We start from the raw sequence: 23,126 nt of genomic DNA, 5'->3' as shown, positions 1-23,126 counted from the left end.
AGGATTCCATCCAGTCCAACTTTCCCTTTGCCTGGCCCTCACAGGGTATCAAATACTTAGGAATTCCTATTCATAGAGACCTCTCCCATCTATGTAATCTTAATTTTGGGCCCTTTATTGAACAATTCCATACAGACCACGGTTGGCAAGTTGGAACTGTGAGATTCACTACGTGCACCACTGGTATTTTGTGGAAAAGCACATGTAAGATTCTGCAACAGTCTCTGCTGATACTCCTGCATGCGTGCATCCCTTTCTATGGCAGGAATAATTTCTGCAAATTTACTTTTGTACCGGGGATCTAACAGTGTGGCAACCCAGTAGTCAGGATTATTTCTAATTCTCACAATTCGAGGGTCATGTTGCAGGTAGTGCAGCAAGAAGGCACTCATGTGTGTTGCGCATCCAGGAGCACCAAGTCCCTGTTGTGTTGGTGGCGAGGTAACAATCATGCTTCCTTCCTCTGTCCTCTCCCCCCAACCTCGCACAACAGAAATGTGATCAAGGTCTCTCTCATCTGATGAGTCTTCCATCAGTTCGTCCTCCACTTCTTCCTGGGCTCCTGCACCTTCCTCACTAGTTTGGCTGCTACCATGCGCCCTGGTAAAACCATCTCCCCCACCCTCACATGCCTGCCGCCTTGGTGCTGCCGACCGTCTGGACCTTGCAGATGTTAGCCCTTCCGCATACAACTCCTCCTCCTCTACTTCCTCCACCTCCTCTTGTGCCACCACCTGACTCCGAATTCTGTTTAACATGTGCTCCAGCATGTAAATCACCGGAATAGTCATGCTGATAATGGCATCGTCAGCACTAAACATCTTCGTCGCCATTTCAAAACTGTGCAGAAGGGTGCATAGGTCCCTGATCTGAGACCACTCCTCCAGCGTGATTTGCCCCACCTCTGAATCTCGTTGGCCCAGGCTATACGTCAGAACGTATTGCACCAGGGCTTGTCGGTGCTGCCACAGTCGCTGCAACATGTGCAGAGTTGAATTCCACCGGGTAGGCACATCGCATTTTAGCCGGTGAAGTGGCAGGCCCAACGACTTCTGTAGAGATGTAAGTCGCTGAGCTGCGGGATGCGAACGGCGGAAGTGAGCACACAGCGACCGTGCCCTCTGCAGAAGGCCATCTAGTCTGGGATAGTGGGCTAAAAATTGCTGGACAACCAGGTTCAACACGTGAGCCATACAAGGCACGTGTGTGACATTGCCCCGGCGAAGGGCCGCACCCAGGTTTGCAGCATTGTCGCACACGGCCTTCCCTGGTTTCAGGTCCAGTGGAGACAACCATTCATGAAATTGGTTCTCCAGAGCTGACCACAACTCCTCAGCTGTGTGACTCACATTTCCCAGACATTTCAATGTAAAAACCGCCTGATGACGTTGAGCCCTACTGCCAGCATAGTAAGGAGGGGTGCAGGATCCCTTCTGCGCAGTTAGAAAGCTTGTGGCATGACCAGACAGGCTTTGGGTGCAGGTGGAAGACCGAGAGGAGGTTGAGGAGGCAGAAGCAGTGGAGGAAAAATGACATAAAGAGGATTGACGCACAACTCGTGGGGACGGCAAGACTTGGACAGCAGCCCCTTGTCCTGCTGTCACCATAGTTACCCAGTGCCCAGTCAGCGACATGTAACGCCCCTGTCCATGCCTACTCGTCCAAGTGTCTGTGGTGAAATGCACCCTGTCACACACAGAGTTTCTCAAAGAAGCGGTGATGTTGTGTGCGACATGCTGGTGGAGCGCAGGCACACCTTTCTTTGAGAAGTAGTGCCGACTGGGCATCTGGTACTGGGGCACTGCGACGGACATAAGGTCTCGAAAATCCTCTGTGTCCACCAGGCGGAAAGGCAGCATTTCTGTAGCCAAGAGCTTGCAGATGGTGAAATTCAACCTCTTAGCTTTCTCATGGCTAGGAGGAAATGGTCTTTTACTTGTCCACATCTGAGGGACCGAGGGCTGGCTATTGTGCTTAGACGGGGTTGATAAGGGTGTCCCCGGCAAACTGCCGGTCTGTGAGGAAGATGCAGGCGGACATGTTAGGTTGCCTTGATCCAAAGGTGGTGCTATCGATGTCGGACAGCGCTCAACACCAGCTGGTGTTACCACCTCCAAAGAAAATGATGACCTGCCAATCACGCTGGCTGTTGCGGGTAAAGAGGTGGCAGGTCTGCGCCCCAAAACAGGTGTGACTGCTGTCCCCCCAGTCACAGAGGATGAAGAGGCTGCGGATGCACAAGATATGGCAGACGGTGGTTGGCCCGGCCGGCTAGACCGCATTGTAGCACACTGAGCTTCCCACTGCAACTTATGCTTCATGTCCATGTGCCGGTTCATGCATGAAGTACTCAAACTATGTATTTTTTGGCCTCTACTTAGCTTTTGCTGACAAATGTTACAGATAACACGAGTTGGGTCATCTTTATCGATCTGAAAAAATGCCCAGGCTATGCAAGGCTTAGCACCCATGCGACCTGAAGAGCCACCACGACTTGTGGTGAGAGGCAGAGTTGTGTTTGAGGATGCAGTTGTTGACGTGCTTCCAGTACTACGTCTCTGTCCAGGAAGGCGCAACCTGACCTCGTCGTCACTAGCATCTTCCTCCACCTCCTCTGCTGACCTCATCTCTTGGCTGACTGTGGGTTGACAGTAAGTGGGATCTCCGACCTCATCATCATCACCCTGTGCGTTATCACACCCGTCGTCCTCAGAGCCAACCTGTTCCTGCCCTGACAAAAAACTAAAGTTGTCGCTCCAATCAGGTATTTGAGTCTTATCATCGTCTTCCTCATTGTCTCCACCAACAGGAGTTACAGTTTGGGAATGAGGGTCTACATTATGGTCAGAACCTTCTGCGTCTGGTCCTGGATCCGACTCATAAAGATTCTGGGCATCAATGCAGATCATTTCCTCGTCTGGATTCACAGAAGCGCTGGAGTCGACCTCTGATTCCCAGGCTATAGTATGAGTAAACAGCTCTGCAGACTCAACCATCTGTTCTACCTCATACTCAGACGGGCAGCTGGAGATTTGGGAGCTGTGAGGAAGCAAGTGCGATTTGGGTGACACCTTTGAGGACTGGAGTATTTGTGATGTTGAAGTTGATGTGGAGGAGAGCCCACTTAAAGGAGCACTTGATATCCGTTGAAGCACCTGCTGTTTTTGTGCCTCATCTGGAATTTGTAGCGATTGGCGTGGCCGTAAGAAAGGGATCTTATCACATTGTCCGCTAAAAGAAGTAGACATTTTAGTTTGGCTGGAAGATGGTCTTTCTTCTGCACCTACCCCACGGACACAACCTTTTTTCCCCTTCCCAACACGCCTATTCCCCTTTCCACCAGCAGCAGGCCTTTTTCCACTCATTTTGGTGGTTAACTAATTCACAACTCTGGAGTTGTTTGCACAAAAAAAACAATGGATGGTAACCGAGCAGAACTGAGTGGCCAAACTGTGGTATTAGGCCAAAACTATTGGCTGGGTTAGATGCAGAAAAAAATTATTTTTAATTTGCAACCTGATGGAGGTCAGTATAGATGGACTAATAGACCAAGTCCCACACACCGCTAGAAGCCCAAATATTTTTTCAGAGCTAGATGCAGAAAATTTTTTTATTCAATTTGCAACCTAATGGAGGTCAGTATAGATGGACTAAAAGACCAAGTCCCACACACCGCTAGAAGCCCAAATATTTTTTCAGAGCTAGATGCAGAAAATGTTTTTATTCAATTTGCAACCTGATGGAGGTCAGTATAGATGGACTAATAGACCAAGTCCCACACACTGCTAGAAGCCCAAATATTTTTTCAGAGCTAGATGCAGAAAAAAATTATTTTTAATTTGCAACCTGATGGAGGTCAGTATAGATGGACTAATAGACCAAGTCCCACACACCGCTAGAAGCCCAAATATTTTTTCAGAGCTAGATGCAGAAAAAAATTATTTTTAATTTGCAACCTGATGGAGGTCAGTATAGATGGACTAATAGACCAAGTCTCACACACCGCTAGAAGCCCAAATATTTTTTCAGAGCTAGATGCAGAAAATTTTTTTATTCAATTTGCAACCTGATGGAGGTCAGTATAGATGGACTAATAGACCAAGTCCCACACACTGCTAGAAGCCCAAATATTTTTTCAGAGCTAGATGCAGAAAAAAATTATTTTTAATTTGCAACCTGATGGAGGTCAGTATAGAAGGACTAATAGAACAAGTCCCACACACTGCTAGAAGCCCAAATATTTTTTCAGAGCTAAATGAAGAAAAAAATTATTTTTAATTTGCAACCTGATGGAGGTCAGTATAGATAGACTAATAGACCAAGTCCCACACACTGCTAGAAGCCCAAATATTTTTTCAGAGCTAAATGAAGAAAAAAATTATTTTTAATTTGCAACCTGATGGAGGTCAGTATAGATGGACTAATAGACCAAGTCCCACACACTGCTAGAAGCCCAAATATTTTTTCAGAGCTAGATGCAGAAAATTTTTTTATTCAATTTGCAACCTGATGGAGGTCAGTATAGATGGACTAATAGACCAAGTCCCACACACTGCTAGAAGCCCAAATATTTTTTCAGAGCTAGATGCAGAAAAAAATTATTTTTAATTTGCAACCTGATGGAGGTCAGTAAAGATGGACTAATAGACCAAGTCCCACACACCGCTAGAAGCCCAAATATTTTTTCAGAGCTAGATGCAGAAAAAAATTATTTTTAATTTGCAACCTGATGGAGGTCAGTATAGATGGACTAATAGACCAAGTCCCACACACCGCTAGAAGCCCAAATATTTTTTCAGAGCTAGATGCAGAAATTTTTTTTATTCAATTTGCAACCTGATGGAGGTCAGTATAGATGGACTAATAGACCAAGTCCCACACACTGCTAGAAGCCCAAATATTTTTTCAGAGCTAGATGCAGAAAAAAATTATTTTTAATTTGCAACCTGATGGAGGTCAGTATAGATGGACTAATAGACCAAGTCCCACACACCGCTAGAAGCCCAAATATTTTTTCAGAGCTAGATGCAGAAAAAATTATTTTTAATTTGCAACCTGATGGAGGTCAGTATAGATGGACTAATAGACCAAGTCCCACACACCGCTAGAAGCCCAAATATTTTTTCAGAGCTAGATGCAGAAAAAAATTATTTTTAATTTGCAACCTGATGGAGGTCAGTATAGATGGACTAATAGACCAAGTCCCACACACCGCTAGAAGCCCAAATATTTTTTCAGAGCTAGATGCAGAAAAAAATTATATTCAATTTGCAACCTGCTGGAGGTCAGTATAGAAGGACTAATAGAACAAGTCCCACACACTGCTAGAAGCCCAAATATTTTTTCAGAGCTAAATGAAGAAAAAAATTATTTTTAATTTGCAACCTGATGGAGGTCAGTATAGATAGACTAATAGACCAAGTCCCACACACTGCTAGAAGCCCAAATATTTTTTCAGAGCTAGATGCAGAAAAAAAATATTTATAATTTGCAACCTGATGGAGGTCAGTATAGATGGACTAATAGACCAAGTCCCACACACCGCTAGAAGCCCAAATATTTTTTCAGAGCTAGATGCAGAAAAAAATTATTTTTAATTTGCAACCTGATGGAGGTCAGTATAGATGGACTAATAGACCAAGTCCCACACACCGCTAGAAGCCCAAATATTTTTTCAGAGCTAGATGCAGAAAAAAATTATATTCAATTTGCAACCTGCTGGAGGTCAGTATAGAAGGACTAATAGAACAAGTCCCACACACTGCTAGAAGCCCAAATATTTTTTCAGAGCTAAATGAAGAAAAAAATTATTTTTAATTTGCAACCTGATGGAGGTCAGTATAGATAGACTAATAGACCAAGTCCCACACACTGCTAGAAGCCCAAATATTTTTTCAGAGCTAGATGCAGAAAAAAATTATTTTTAATTTGCAACCTGATGGAGGTCAGTATAGATGGACTAATAGACCAAGTCCCACACACTGCTAGAAGCCCAAATATTTTTTCAGAGCTAGATGCAGAAATTTTTTTTATTCAATTTGCAACCTGATGGAGGTCAGTATAGATGGACTAATAGACCAAGTCCCACACACCGCTAGAAGCCCAAATATTTTTTCAGAGCTAGATGCAGAAAAAAATTATATTCAATTTGCAACCTGCTGGAGGTCAGTATAGAAGGACTAATAGAACAAGTCCCACACACTGCTAGAAGCCCAAATATTTTTTCAGAGCTAAATGAAGAAAAAAATTATTTTTAATTTGCAACCTGATGGAGGTCAGTATAGATAGACTAATAGACCAAGTCCCACACACTGCTAGAAGCCCAAATATTTTTTCAGAGCTAGATGCAGAAAAAAAATATTTTTAATTTGCAACCTGATGGAGGTCAGTATAGATGGACTAATAGACCAAGTCCCACACACCGCTAGAAGCCCAAATATTTTTTCAGAGCTAGATGCAGAAAATTTTTTTATTCAATTTGCAACCTGATGGAGGTCAGTATAGATGGACTAATAGACCAAGTCCCACACACCGCTAGAAGCCCAAATATTTTTTCAGAGCTAGATGCAGAAAAAAATTATATTCAATTTGCAACCTGCTGGAGGTCAGTATAGAAGGACTAATAGAACAAGTCCCACACACTGCTAGAAGCCCAAATATTTTTTCAGAGCTAAATGAAGAAAAAAATTATTTTTAATTTGCAACCTGATGGAGGTCAGTATAGATAGACTAATAGACCAAGTCCCACACACTGCTAGAAGCCCAAATATTTTTTCAGAGCTAGATGCAGAAAAAAATTATATTCAATTTGCAACCTGCTGGAGGTCAGTATAGAAGGACTAATAGAACAAGTCCCACACACTGCTAGAAGCCCAAATATTTTTTCAGAGCTAAATGAAGAAAAAAATTATTTTTAATTTGCAACCTGATGGAGGTCAGTATAGATAGACTAATAGACCAAGTCCCACACACTGCTAGAAGCCCAAATATTTTTTCAGAGCTAGATGCAGAAAAAAATTATTTTTAATTTGCAACCTGATGGAGGTCAGTATAGATGGACTAATAGACCAAGTCCCACACACTGCTAGAAGCCCAAATATTTTTTCAGAGCTAGATGCAGAAATTTTTTTTATTCAATTTGCAACCTGATGGAGGTCAGTATAGATGGACTAATAGACCAAGTCCCACACACTGCTAGAAGCCCAAATATTTTTTCAGAGCTAGATGCAGAAAAAAATTATTTTTAATTTGCAACCTGATGGAGGTCAGTATAGATGGACTAATAGACCAAGTCCCACACACCGCTAGAAGCCCAAATATTTTTTCAGAGCTAGATGCAGAAAAAAAATATTTTTAATTTGCAACCTGATGGAGGTCAGTATAGATGGACTAATAGACCAAGTCCCACACACCGCTAGAAGCCCAAATATTTTTTCAGAGCTAGATGCAGAAAATTTTTTTATTCAATTTGCAACCTGATGGAGGTCAGTATAGATGGACTAATAGACCAAGTCCCACACACCGCTAGAAGCCCAAATATTTTTTCAGAGCTAGATGCAGAAAAAAATTATATTCAATTTGCAACCTGCTGGAGGTCAGTATAGAAGGACTAATAGAACAAGTCCCACACACTGCTAGAAGCCCAAATATTTTTTCAGAGCTAAATGAAGAAAAAAATTATTTTTAATTTGCAACCTGATGGAGGTCAGTATAGATAGACTAATAGACCAAGTCCCACACACTGCTAGAAGCCCAAATATTTTTTCAGAGCTAGATGCAGAAAAAAATTATATTCAATTTGCAACCTGCTGGAGGTCAGTATAGAAGGACTAATAGAACAAGTCCCACACACTGCTAGAAGCCCAAATATTTTTTCAGAGCTAAATGAAGAAAAAAATTATTTTTAATTTGCAACCTGATGGAGGTCAGTATAGATAGACTAATAGACCAAGTCCCACACACTGCTAGAAGCCCAAATATTTTTTCAGAGCTAGATGCAGAAAAAAATTATTTTTAATTTGCAACCTGATGGAGGTCAGTATAGATGGACTAATAGACCAAGTCCCACACACTGCTAGAAGCCCAAATATTTTTTCAGAGCTAGATGCAGAAATTTTTTTTATTCAATTTGCAACCTGATGGAGGTCAGTATAGATGGACTAATAGACCAAGTCCCACACACTGCTAGAAGCCCAAATATTTTTTCAGAGCTAGATGCAGAAAAAAATTATTTTTAATTTGCAACCTGATGGAGGTCAGTATAGATGGACTAATAGACCAAGTCCCACACACCGCTAGAAGCCCAAATATTTTTTCAGAGCTAGATGCAGAAAAAAATTATTTTTAATTTGCAACCTGATGGAGGTCAGTATAGATGGACTAATAGAATGATGCTATGCCCAAAAGATTTTACTTCACTAGGTGCAGTAAAAAAAATTGGTATTCTATACACAGGTGGTATATCTTGCAACACAGATAGGCTACTCCACTGACTAACACACTCTGCAATAGGCCAAAAAGGATTAGCTTTGCTAGATTCAGCCAAATGCTGTGAAAAAAACTTGCACAGCACTGGCACAGACCTGCCTGGCAAAAACTGATAGGAACTCATGTAACCTAGTCCTGAAAAGGACTGCGATTACAATTAGTCTTTACTCCCACAATCTATCTATTTAAGAGCACAGACCTGCCTGATAAAAGTCGTAGGAAATGCTGTAACCTAGTCCTTAAAAGGACTGCAATCACAACTATTCCCTACTCCCAAGCTATCTGTATATTTGTGCGAAAATTGGCTTGAAATTAACAAGGTATAGCGCACACAGCAACAGCGGTGCCGTCTAACACGCAGCTGCAGCAGTGAGAAAATGGTGGCGACGGGGAAAATGGCTGGGTCTTATAGGGCAAGGACATGTGACATACACTGCCAATGACACATGCCCTTGCTTGTGTGAAAAAAAGCACTTCGCTCCGTGTGTCCGCTGCTGATAGGCTGACAGATTGCACCTCCCCACTGCAAATGCGGGAAAGATAAAAAAAAATGGAGATCTTCATTGTTCCTGCAGAGATCCATCCCCTGCCCCTCCCCCCGCCCCGCTGTACACTCAAACTGCGTATTAACATTAATTTTCATCATTACTGAGAAAAAATCCAGTTATGATTTTGGTGCACGAACAGTTATCGAACATAACCTCGAACAGCCGAATTTTTCTCAAATTGTTCGTGTTCGCCGACCGGCTCGAACACCGCCCAAAACAGCTCGAATTTGAGATTGGCGAACAGTTCGAGTAGAACAACGCTCATCTCTAGTGCTAAGGACTTGAAAGTTCTTTGCTTGAATTCCCAGATTTTTCTGTTGATCTTAATTACCTTTCAGAATTAAGTCTTAACTCTACTGTGGTCTGTGAGCCTGGGAAGCGTTTTCCCACAGGTGTATCAAGCTTTTTGGTTAACCGAATAAAGGTATCAGTCCCAGAATACTTTTGAATTTTATTTTTTTGCATAAAATACTTTACATAGGTTTTTCTGATAGACGCAGTACCATAATGTAATTTTTTACTGCACGTAACCAACAGAAGTAAAAAATTTATTTGACAGCAACAAATCGCGTAGACTAATACATATATACTAGTATGCAGTTTTGCCTAATATTTACCCTTTAAAGTTGAGTGGCTGTGAGCCATGTACTACACGAAACAGTGCTGCATTTAGTCAAGTGGGTGTCCCATCACACCTTAAGGGCCTATAATAAGTTTTTCTATGGTCAAGGGTCGTTCAGACAAGGGTATTACAAGAGATCATGTGAGTGAGAAAAAAAATTGCAAGATACATAATTCTGGTCACTTCTGAATGAGAATAGTGCATGCAAAAGAAGGCGACTTGAACACCTGGAGACAATCAGGGTTAGACATACCATTAGCGCAACAGTTGCACAAGAGGTAAGGGGGCCACTTCTTTCTCAGACACATAAAAGGGTGAATATTGGACTGCAGAGATCCTATATACTATTTTTACACAGGGGCCTACTTCTGTCTTTGTCCTCCCCTGGAGCCAATGTCTGTCTGCAATTTATCCGGTGACTGGCCCGGTTTTTAATATGGCCATCTGAACCCAACCTCAAAGGGTTTGGCTACTACTTTTTTTTTTTTTTTATTGATGGCGTATCCTAATGATAGGCCATCTATATCTGATCAATGGGGGTGCGACACATAGCACCCCCACCAATCAGCTGTCACGGGTGCAGGCAAGAAGTTCTCAGGTGCTGCCGTAACACAGCAGCTCCGTTAAAAATACAGTGGTCGTGGCTGGCTACTACCGATCGACCCCTTACTCATTTCCATTGGATGTGGAGTAACTGGCACAACCACTACAGAAATGATGGAGTTGCTGTGTTACGGCAGCATCCGAGAACTTCGGGCAGCAAATGACACCGGTAACAGCTGATCGGCAGGGGTGCTGGGTGAAGCACTCCGCCGATCAATAAAAAAAAAAAAGTAGTGGCCAACCTCTAAGATATTATGCAGACCATCAAAACAAGAGTTATTCAACTGCATTGGGGAAACTCAGTTATGCTACATCGGTTGTAACATTTTAACTACGCAAATCCTCTACCAATTACCTGTTTTGAAACAGAACCATTACAATAATTGCCTAATAATTGAGAAATTATAATAAAACCCAATGTAATCCCCAGCACACTGTCAGCCAGAGCTTGAATACATTCCTTTTGTTCAATGAGAACCGACATCTGAAATTACAGCAGAAAAAAATAATTATAACCATTGCCGAATCGCTCTTCACTTCTGTGTGGAGATATTTTTAAAGCAAAATACCAAAATCACGGGCCCTGGAAAATCTAGTGTAGAACTGAAAACTGGTATTATCGACAGTTTCACAGGAGCGGAGGAGATTTTCTAATTAGAGTGGAGAGTGTCGTGAACTTCAGGCAGAATAGTAAATACAAAGCAAAGGAGATGGACAGTACTAGGAAAACTTTGTATAATGTATAGATCAAATGCATCTGGTGTACAAAATACCAATACAGACCCAAAAAAAAAAGAAGAGAAAAAACCTGATTGCAGCACTACCTCAAATATTCTGAAATCTCTGCGATGTCTGGATTCTATAGGCAGTGGTGAAAGGGTTAAGTCCTACTAAATGATCCAATGAATAGACTGTAGTCCTCTATTGCAAAAAAAAAAAAAAAAAAAAGAAACAAGTTTTGTAAACCAGAGTAGATAAATATTTTAACCTCTTAAAGGGGTTGTCCACTACTCTGATAACCCCTTCTGAATCCCTATGGGTCCCCCCAGTAAAATAATAACACTTATACTCACCCTCTGGTGCCGAAGTCATTCTAACAGTGTTGGCACTGGCTTTCCAAGGGCTTCTGTGACATTTTTATTTCACGCGTCAGTCAGTCAGAGCTGACTTCTCTCCCATCCATCGGACAAATCAAGACATCCGAAGGAAGTGAGCTGCTGCAGCTGCCTCTTCCTTGGGATGTCAATTACGTCCATAGGAGAGTAGGGACAAGCCAATCCCAGGAGAGCCAGTGCCGACACCACTAATGACGCTGGCACCTACGGTGAGTAATGGTGTTATTATTTTACTGGGGGGAAACACAGGGATTCAGGAGGGGTTGTCAGAGTAATGGACAACCCCATTAAAGGTCCAGGAATGTTTTGATTTTCTTTATCCATTTGTTTTTTCCGCCCCTTGTTCCAAAAGCCATAACTTTTCTATTCTTCCATCGACACAGCCATTTAAGAGATTATTTTTTGAGATACGAGTTGTAGATTTTAATGACACCATTCAATTTGGACACATGATACTGTGAAAAATGGGTAAAAAATCCCAAGTGCGGTGAAATTGTCCTTTGCAGTTTGTGAAAAGATATTACTCCAAAAAAATTAAAATTATATACTACGATGCACGTGATGACCTGATTACATGCCTTCTTCCACTGATGAAGCTGCATACAGTGGGCACGGAAAGTATTCAGACCCCTTTAAATTTTTCACTCTGTTTCATTGCAGCCATTTGGTAAATTCTAAAAAGTTCATTTTTTTCTCATTAAAGTACACTCTGCACCCCATCTTGACTGAAAAAAAAACAAATGTAGAAATTTTTGCAAATTTATTAAAAAAGAAAAACTGAAATATCACATGGTCATAAGTATTCAGACCCTTTGCTCACACACTCATATTTAAGTCACATGCTGTCCATTTCCTTGTGATCCTCCTTCAGATGGTTCTACCCACTGTATATCGGTGGATAAACAGTGAAATTGCAGGAAAAGTCATCTACTTATGGAAATCACAGGATGGATGAACAAGTTAATGATATGCATATGATAAAAAATGAAAACAAAATTGTCAAAACATCTCAATTTATTCTGTACCGAGTAGGAGTGCCACTTATCAAATTTGAAAAATGGCACGTAGTGATCCATTCTGTACTGCACGTGAAATTAAATGTCACATACCAAGCCTAGGGCATCAAAAAGTAACCACACAAACCAGGGTGGATAAAAATCAATGTTTTTTTTTTAAAAAATAAAAAAAAAAAAATCGGATTTTTTTTTTATTTAAATCGGATTTTTTTTATTTAAATCGGATTTTTTTCAATAAACTGCTTTTTGAGGAAAATATTTTACCATCCAAAGGTTCTTCCATCATGAGATAAAGCTGAGTTGTTTAACTCAGTAGAATAAAGGCTGTATATGTGTAACATTCACAAAGCCATGCTCTTCCAGAGGATTCTGTAGGATTAGTGGGCAGTTTCTCTCCTATATTATCACAGACGCTCGCTTTACTTACGCAGTTCTCAAAACTGAATTGGACTCCGCAGAGGTCCCAGCCTCTTCTTCACGGCAAAAATGTTACAACATGAACAGAGTTGAGAAAAAGACCTTAATCCTATTGTTCTACAAACCTATGAATACAGAATCAACCCCTTCAGTGCCAAGTCCAAGAAGTTAGACAATATGTTTCGGATTGTTTGGAGTGGAATAGATCTGCACAACACAAGAAGAATGTGAATCTAAGTGTGAGGAGGAGGAAGGGCAAGCAGACAAGAAAATGAAAGTGAAACTTTGAGCACAATACTGCAGCATAGCCACAGACAGACAAGTCTGGATCTGTTTGTGTGTACGATCTGAGGTTTATTACATTCTTTCCTTATAATGGCAGCAGGCCGTAAAAGAGACCCAGTTTGGGAATATTTTAATGAAGCTCCTTCGCCTATCGGTAAGGCAGGCATGCGTGCAAAATGCAAACGATGCAACAAAGAGATGCAAGGCCTGGTGGCGCGAATGAGGCAACATCATGAGAAGTGCGGTGATGAAGATGACCAAAGAAACACTTCTGAACAGGCAGGATCTGTTGGTAAACATTTTTATTGAATCCTATTTCTAAAGACTGAACTGTCATGTGTGAGAAAAATTATATTTCTTATTATTACTGCATGTTACTGTCATTTGGTACAGTTATGAAGAAAAACAAATATTCCTTTTGAGGCAGGGGCAGTGATGTGTTGTGTACAATAAGCAGAAATTGTATAAACAATAAAATAACAGCATTGACTTTTTTTGTTTAGGGGAATTCATGGATTCTGGAAACTATCCACCTCCAAGATCACCATCATCCTGTTCTACAGTTTCAGAGTTATCCATCCAGGATAGTGCTTCATTAGCAGCAGCATCATCATCAGACACCCACAGCCACATATCACCATCACCCAAAAGGAAGAAAAAACCTTTACCTCCTGGAACCACCATAGATAGGTTTGTGATAAGAACTAGCAGATTAGAAAAAGAGTTGATTGATGAAAAAATTGCCCAGTTTATTTATGCAACGAACTCTTCTTTCCGTCTGACTGAGAACCCACATTTCATTAATATGGTTCAGTCACTGAGACCAGGATACAGTCCACCCAGCAGAGCTGATGTTGCAGGGAAACTGCTGGATCAAGTGTATGACAGAGAAATGGAGCAATGTGCAACAGCTCTGGAGGGTAAAATTGTTAACCTAAGTATTGATGGGTGGAGTAATGTCCACAATGATCCTATTGTATGTGCTTGTATAACAGCAGAAGAAGGTAAAGTCTTCCTTGCACAAACAACTGATACGTCAGGAAATGCACACACAGCAGAATACTTACAAGAAGTGGCAGTAAAAGCTATAACATGTGAACAAAAATTCAAATGTCTAGTACGCTGTTTGGTCATTGACAATGCTGCAAACGTATCCAAGATGAGAAGAAATTTAGAAGAGCAGGGAGGGAATACAAAGCTGCTAATAACATATGGTTGCAGTGCTCATTTGCTGCACCTCTTAGCCAAAGACTTAAGTGTTCCAGAAATAAAGGCTAATGTTGTTGAAATTGCTAAATACTTCCATAATAATCATTTTGCTGCAGCAGCTCTGAAAAGGATGGGTGGAACCAAGCTAACGCTCCCACAAGATGTTAGATGGAACTCTGTGGTGGACTGTTTTGAGCAGTATATCAAAAACTGGCCTATTCTGATGACACTTTGTGAAGAAAATCGAGATAAAATAGATGGCACTGTCACGGCCAAAATCCTCAACATTGGGCTTAAGAGAAATGTTGAACATATGCTGAGCTTCCTGAAACCCATCTCTCAAGCTTTAAACAAAATACAGAAAAATAGCTGTTTTATTGCGGATGCTGTTGAAATTTGGAAGGAACTGAGTGAACACTTAAAAACAGAACTACACATGGACAGAATTACTCCAGCTCATTTTTTGGCAAATATTGTCAATATCCAATATCAGGGTCAAAACCTAAGTGCTGAGGAAGAGGAGTTAGCTATGACATGGGTATCCAGCAATCATCCATCTTTAATGCCAACTATAATAAACTTCAGAGCTAAGGGGGAACCATTCAAGAAATATATGTTTGCTGAAGATATTTTAAGGAAGGTCACACCAGTAAACTGGTGGAAGTCACTTAAGCGCTTGGATTTAGGGACTGTTCAAGTAATGATTTCACTTTTAACAGCAGTAGCTTCTTCTGCAGGCGTTGAAAGAATATTCTCTTCCTTTGGACTCATTCTAAATTGAGAAATCGGTTGGGACCCAATAAAGCAGGAAAGCTTGTTTTTCTTTTCCAGATTATGAATAGGAACAAAGAAGATGATGATGATGAAGATGACGACGAGTGAGCTACAGAGGACAGCAGGGACAGTAGTATTTAAGTTTTTCATGTGTCGGCTGGGCTGACAGTCTAAATTTCTTAAAATATATATATATATTTTGTTTAGCCAAATTAGTTAACAAACATGGATGTTTGTTTAAGCAAATAACTTATGCTGTAATGTTGTTATTGTTTCAGTTGAATAAATCTATTTAAATTGTTATTAAGGTCAGGATTATTTTTCTCCTTCCTAAGTACAACAGAACAGTGGTGTCCAAATATGAATGATTAACCCATTAAACTGGGGAGAAAAAAGTAATATAAAAAGTGATTCTAAAAATCTTCATCAACTTGCATGTTAAAGTAAAGTAGCAAGAACTAGTTTAGGCAGAAACTTTGATTTAAATCACTGATTTAAATCAAGCCTTACTGACTAGTGATTTAAATCGTGATTTAAATCAGTTAGATTTAAATCAAATCCACCCTGACACAAACTATCAGAAGGGGTTTGTACAACATTAGACTATGAGCCAGATGTCCAGCTACAGGTCATCCATTGACCTCACCCCGCCGCTCTAACATGTTATCATGAAGCAAAGCAAGACGGCAATGGCGGCTGGAGTGGAGGTCTATTCTTTTCAGAGATAACTTTTTCTCTTGGTTGAAATGACAATCGCAGATCGATCTAGGGACCACATGGGCAACGCCATGAAGAAACTTTCACGAGGGAACATGAAAGTGTCCCACAAGGTGTTTTTCAACACAACCCCAGGCTGCATGTTTCTAACGCTATTATGAGCAGCCTTTGTGGCCTACATGTGCTACCATGCCCTGCAGAGTATACGGAATAGTCTCCCATCGAGCACATCTGTGACATCATTGGTCAGTAACTGCAAAGGGAGCGGCTAGCAGTGGATCTTGATGATTTGTATGCAACATGACAGAAAATGCCTCAGAGAACCATTAATAACCTCATTGATAGCAGCAATGGTATGTAAATGTGGGGATTTCTAGGCATTGCGCTCATACGCAATGCTGAATACATCGAGATGTTCTGAATATTTTGTTTCCATTATTTTTCATTTATATATCATTAAATGGCCTATCAAGCCTGTGATTTCCATAATACCACAACTTTTTCTTCTTGACTTATTTATACAACTGCACTTTGGCACCACAAAAAAAAGTTGTATGAAGCCGTAATTCAATATACACATACTGCACCTCCGTATAGATATAAATTAGATCAGTGGTCCCCAAGCTTTCTCACCTTGAGAGCCACTCTCAAATCTGAGAGATGGTCGCGAGCCACATTCAGGCGAGAAAAACAATAGTAGTGACACTTAGAGCCCACTATTACAGATAAGATGACAGCCAAAACTTACCCACAGAAAGCATATAGAGGCCTTGTGCCCATATTGCCAGAATAATTACATCCAAGGGTTTCCACTAGTGATGAAAATGGTGCCAGCTGAGGGAGCACAACAAAACACCCAAATCATATCGACGTAGATTCCTGACCCACTTTCTAGGGGGCCGTGGAACACCACTATTGAAGCCAGAGCAGTGTGAAAAGGTTGTTGGTTGGATAGTAGATAATGCTTCCAGTCAGTTTGCCACCACCACCCTGTCTACCACATGGTTCAGTCTCAGTAGCAGTGAGTCTGAACTACATATTCATCACCCTGATCCTTCTTCCTCCCACCATGCCGAGTGTCCAGAGACGAGTGATCCCACAGTTAGACACGCCGAAGAGCTGTTCACATTTCCATTTATAGATTCTAGTTTCTCGCTCTGTCCGCTTCAAGGGTGGCAAGAAGAGATCACATGTAGCGATGCTCAAATATTTGAGCAGCCATGGTCACATGAAGGTGATGGTGGGTGCAATTACTATCACAAGAGGTGGATGATGAGACAATTGCCAGCAAGTCACGAGGTGGCCCAGGGTGCGTACGTGGAAGACGAGGTGGTGGACGATGAAGTCACTGACCCAACCTGGGAAGGTGACACGCATAGCGAGGACAGCAGTGCAGAGAGGGAGGGAGGCATAGCAACACAACAGGCAGAAAGAAACGTTGGGGTGGCCACAGACACAAGGCGGGCAACTGTTCCACAAAACACCAGTACGAGGGAAGTTGCCAGTCCAACTGCTAGGTCTTCATAACCCCAAAAAGGCCATTTGCAACATCTGCCATGCCAGCATCAACAGCAAAACTACCAGCATGACCACCAACAGCATGCTCAGGCACATGACAGCAAAGCACCCGACTAGTTGGGCTGAAAGCCAGGGTCCAGAAACAGTGTCTGCAGGTGACACTACTGCCTCTTTTGCTGTTGTGTGTGCACGCCAAGCCTCTGTCCATGATGCAGGCGAAGATGCCTCCCACCCTGCACCTGAAATGCACACTTGCAACCATGTCCACGACCTTGTCCCAGAGCAGCATTTAGCTGTCCTTACCCGAGCCCTAGGAGCGCAAGCGCAAATACGCAGCCAACCACTCAGAGGCCACAAATACTAAACTGACACATTTCTAAACTACTTGCACTGGAAATGTTGCCTTTTAGGCTCGTGGAGACGGAAACTTTTCGTAACCTCATGGCGACTGCTGTCCCTCGGTACCAAGCCGCCACTATTTCTCCCCGCCTTACACAAGTAGGGGTCCCAAAACGTAACCCGCGCCCTCACCAATGCAGATACTGGGAAGGTCCACCTAACCACAGACACGTAGACAAGTGCTTGTAGCCAGGGACGGTACATTTCACTGATGGCACACTGGGTTAATATTGTGGATGCCGGGACCCAGTCGGACCACATCCTCCCGACGCCAAGGATTGCGGGCCCTGGGTCAATCAGGGTTGCCCCCACATTCTACAGCTCCTGCACCTCCTCCTCTTCTTCAGCCTCCATCTCTAAAATGCCACATCAGTCACAAGCTGGAAGCACTGCAGCACTGGCTCGGCCAAGTGGCAAAAGGCTCAGCTGAAGCTTATCTGTTTAGGCGACAAACCACACACTGCAGCAGAGTTGTTGAAAGCTGTAACAGAGCAGGCAGATCTGTGGCGGTCACCGCTGAACCTACAGCCAGGTATGGTCGTGTGTGACAATGGCAGGAACCTGGTGGTGGCTCTGAAGCTTGGCAACTTCGCACATGTACCATGCCTGGCCTACGTGCTCATCTTAGTGGTTCAGCGGTTTCTCAAAACCTACCCAGATCTGCTCGTGAAAGTACGCCGCGTGTATGCCCATTTCAGAAAGTCAGCTACAGCTTGCGCTGCCCTCGCCGTGCATCAGCAGCATTTGTAGCTTCCAGCTCATCGACTGGTGTGCGATGTCACCAAGCATTGAACTCAATGTTGCATATGTTGGGAAGGATTTGTGAGCAGCAGAGGGCAGTTGTTGAGTACCAGCTTCAAAACGCCCGTTGGTATTCAGTTGAGCCTCCGCACATACTGTAAGAGTTGATGACTGGGCATAGATGTCGGACATCTGTGCCGTCCTCCAAAACTTTGAGGACTCGACCAAGAAGGTGAAGGCATAATTAGCGTCACCATCCCACTTCTCTGTCTACTGAAACGCTTACTGCTCACATTTAAAGAGGAGGCACTGCAGGCGGAGCACGATGAGATGGAGCAAAGGACTATACAGGGTGATGCTACACAGCACAGCCTCATCTCATCTCAACACAGGTGATGAGGAGGAGGAGCAGCAGCAGGAGGAGGAGGAACAGGAGCTGGCTTCCTACACTACAGATGGTACTTCCCACACCATATTATTCATACTGTCTGTTCAGTGTGGTTGGCCTGAAGAGTACAAGGACGAGAACTGGGAGGAGGAAGATGAGGAGAACATTGACAGTTGTCCTCTTGGTGGGGACAGGGAAGTCTTGGCTGTTGGCAGTCTGGCATACATGGCTAAGTTTATGTTCCGCTGCCTTTCCCATGACCCTTGCGTTGTACGTATTTTGGGCAACAGTAATTACTGGTTGGTCACACTTCTAGACCCGCGCTACAAGGAGAACTTTCTATCTCTCCTTCCCGTTGCGGACAGGTCTAATAAAATGTTGCAGTACCAGAAGGCCATTGTTGAAGAATTATTACAAAAATTCCCAGCTGAAAACACTGGAGGCAGAGGTCACAGTTCCTTGGACAACCAAGGAGTACAGGTGAGGGAGACACATACCAGATGCAGCAGAGGCATGGGAACACTGTCAAAGGTCTGGGACAGTTTTCTCAGACCCTCCCAGCACCCAGGCCCTGATACGTCGGGTACTCTGACCACGAGGGTAAAGTTTTGGAAAATGCTGAAGGAGTACCTTGCTCACCATACCAGCGTCCTCCATGATTCCTCTGTGCCTTACATCTATTGGGTATCCAAGCTGGACACGTGGCATGAACTGCCTCTCTATGCCTTGGAGGTCCTTGCCTACCCTGCCGCTAGCGTTTTGTCAGAACGGGTTTTTAGTGCCGCCGGGGGTATTATAACTGATAGGCGCATCCGCCTGTAAACTGAAAATGCTGACAGGCTGACTCTTATCCAAATGAACAAGGGCTGTATTGGGCCAGACTTCTCAACACCACCGGATGACAGAAGCGGAACAAACTCAAATCCAGTGGGGTTTTTTTTGGAGCGTCTATTCCCATGCACCCCTTCAGGATTTCATCCATTTTATGTCATCCTCCTCCACAATTTTTTTAAGGGTGTTTATGATGCCCATAGGAACAATTTTTGTAATATATATGCATACCCCCCTAGGTGTAAATCTTTTTAAGCCCATGCACTTAGTGCATGGGCATTACCAGTCTAGGAGATCCACTCCTTAAGAACGGAAAATAATTTTTTTTACTGAGGCCCTTCACTACATCTCTTCAAATTGGTATTTGACTACGTCCTAATTTTTGACAGCCCTTGAACTTGCTGTATATGCAATAACAGTATAGGATACCCACTCCTAAATAATGGGAAAGCCAACTAAAATAGATTCTATATTCTACAATATTAATTCTTATCTGAAATTTGTGCACGGGTGAGCTATCACACTATGGATAAAGGTATTACATGCATCCAGAAAGGGATTATTGCATAATACTCTTGCTGCTGAAAGGAAAAAAAAATTCTATTCCCTATTGATAATGCTGTTAGCTGCTTTTAGAATATGGACAGGTGCTAGGTATCATCGGCTGGAAATGAGTGTTCATTCTGGTCATATACATATATTCCACAGTGTATAACAGGATTGATTTCTTCCATGCACTCATTGACAGATTCATAATTGTTAAAGTTGATCTGTAATTAGAAATTGATGGAAGCAGGCAGGGTTGTTTGCGTTCCTTCACAGTTTGGTGGTGCAACATACCAAAAAAACCTCTTTGGAGCCGGTTAAATTCTATTTTCTATTGTACTAGATTACCTCTCTCTGAGAATTCGTGTGCGGGTGACCTATAGCAGTTGGGATAGTGTCTTGCAGGCATGTAGTCAGGGATTATTGTATTATACTCCGTGCTGAAGAAGAAAAAAAAATATATTCCCTATTGATAACGCTGTTAGCTGCTTTTAGAATAGGGACAGGTGCTAGATGGTACAATCAGCTGGAAAGGAGTGTCCATTCTGGTCGCATACCTATATTCCACAGTGCATAACTTGATTGAGGTTTTCCATGCACTCATTGACCGATTCCTAATTTTTACGGTAGCCTGCACACAGAAATTTATCAAGGTTGGCAGAAATTAATCATAGTTGACAAATATTCATCCAGGTTGGCAGAAATTTTTTCAATTTTGACAGAAATTAATCAAACTGAAAAAAAAAATCCTGATTTAATTGTAGCTTCTATATGTAAGAGGTAGTGGTGGGAGACTTGACACTACTGGAGCTGGAATTACCACCTCAGAACTCTCCAGTACTTTGTTTCCAACCATTTCTGGGTGCTACTTTAATTTGGTTTGGGGGCACTGTCCTGCTGGAAGACCCATGACCTAGCATGCAAAGCCAGCTTTATGACACAGGGCACTACATTGCAAATCAAAATCCTTTGGGAATCTTTACATTTCATGATGCCTTGCACACAGTCAGCAAAACTACCCCTAAATATCTTTGAACCTCCACCATAATTTTACTAGAAGTACTGTGTTATTTTATTTGTAAGCCGCATTCCATTTACAGTAAACAGTTGAATGAGGTGCGCTACCAAAAAGTTCCATCTTGGTCTCATCTGTCCTCAAAACAACTGCTGTCCCCCTCCAGACCTCTGGAAGGGGGGGTGCCAGAAAAATGCTCAGGTTTCCCATTCAATTACATTGGGCTCGTTAATCGGATCGAGCACCCAAGCATTACGATTTACTCGACCCGAGTACCCAAGCATTTTAGTGCTCGCTCATCACTAGTTCCCACTTTAACCTCATTTGGTTTTCTTCAAGTTTCCCTCTTACTAACACTTTCATCCTATCTCCAGCTTACTATATGCATATCTTTCCCCTCACCCTCCGTAGATATATGCACATCCAGATCCTCTCTTGTGTGAGGTGCTACTCGAATGTAAACATTTGGAGATCTTCTCTTTGTAGGTGGCTGCTAATGCACCAAGCTGGCAGATAGCAGGGAGCCACACATCTTGGGCTTGCGAGCCTCATGTGGCTCACAAGCTACAGGTTGGGGGCCCCAGCATTAGATGATGACAGGTGCATCTCACTAAATTAGAATATCAAAACGTTAATTTATTTCAGTTCAATACAAAAAGTGAAACTCATATATAGAGTCATTACAGAGTGATCCATTTCAATTGTTTATTTCTGTTAATGTTGATTATGGCTTACAGCCAATGAAAACACAAAAGTCATTATCTCAGTAAATTTGAATAAAAAAAACCCCAAAAACAAAACAAAAAAAAAAAAACATGCAAAGGCTTCTTAAGCGTTTAAAAACGGTCCCTTAGTCAGTTTCAGTAGGCTCCACAATCATGGGGAAGACTGATGACTTGACAAAAGTCCTGAAGGCAGTCATTCACACACTAAGTAAATGCAAAGTAAATTTTGCATTTAATTTGGTCCCAGAGTCTGGAGGAAGATTGGAGAGGCCACAATCCAAGCTACTTGAGGCCTAGTGTGAAGTTTCCACAATCAGTGATGGTTTGGGGAGCCATGTCATCTGCTGGTGTAGGTCCACTGTGTTTTATCAAGACCAAAGTCAGCGCAGTCATCTACCAGGAAATTTTAGAGCACTTCATGCTTCCCTCTGCCGACATGCTTTTTGGAGATGGAAATGTCATTCTCCAGCAGAACTTGGCACCTGTCCACACTGCCAAAAGTACCAATACCTGGTTTACAAACAACAGTATCCCTGTTCTTGATTGGCCAGCAAACTCGCCTGACCTTAACCCCATAGAGAATCTATGGGGTATTGTCAAGTGGAAGATGAGAGACACCAGACCCAAGAATGCAGACGAGCTGAAGGCTGCTATCAAAGCAACCTGGGCTTCCATAACACCTCAGCAGTGCCACAGGCTGATCGCCTCCATGCCATGCCGCATTGATGCAGTAATTGATGCAAAAGGAGCCGCGACCAAGTATTGAGTGCATTTACTGAACTTGCATTTCAGTACGCCAACACTTCGGATTTTATTTTATAACAGCTTGAAAAATGTTTCTATTCTAATTTACTGAGATAATGACTTTTGTATTTTCATTGGCTGTAAGCCATAATCATCAACATTAACAGAAATAAACACTTGAAATAGATTACTCTGTTTGTAATGACTATATAATATAGGAGTTTCACTTTTTGTATTGAAGAACTAAAATAAATTAACTTTTTGATAATATTCTAATTTAGTGAGATGAACCTGTATGTAGGCATGTTTCTAAAAGGATAGTGTATAGCATGTGACAGTATGGAACCATTGTGTCACTGTACAAGTTCCATGTGCAGTCAAAATGTAGTCTACTGCGACAACTACCACAAAAACGTGACGAAATTT

General features: G+C 42.2%; 2 protein-coding genes across 8 annotated transcripts in view; one reads left to right on the top strand and one right to left on the bottom strand.

Annotated features, from left to right (window-relative positions):
- Nucleotides 1-23,126, bottom strand: part of KIF16B (kinesin family member 16B) — a 454,357-nt gene that overhangs the window by 234,524 nt on the left and 196,707 nt on the right. The gene's annotated exons all lie outside the window — the stretch shown is intronic.
- Nucleotides 12,823-15,199, top strand: LOC141258323 (uncharacterized). The gene is made up of 2 exons (XM_073673332.1): nt 12,823-13,385; nt 13,597-15,199. The coding sequence occupies exons 1-2, from the start codon at nt 13,184-13,186 to the stop codon at nt 15,081-15,083; spliced, it is 1,689 nt and encodes a 562-aa protein (XP_073529433.1). The 5' UTR covers nt 12,823-13,183; the 3' UTR covers nt 15,084-15,199.

The sequence above is a fragment of the Phyllobates terribilis genome, unplaced genomic scaffold (assembly GCF_046119375.1).
Source record: "Phyllobates terribilis strain yellow unplaced genomic scaffold, ASM4611937v1 Scaffold_3__8_contigs__length_932513732, whole genome shotgun sequence".
Lineage (NCBI taxonomy): Eukaryota > Metazoa > Chordata > Amphibia > Anura > Dendrobatidae > Phyllobates > Phyllobates terribilis.
Note: the sequence above shows the minus strand (reverse complement) of the source record. Positions and strands in the feature narration are given on the sequence as shown.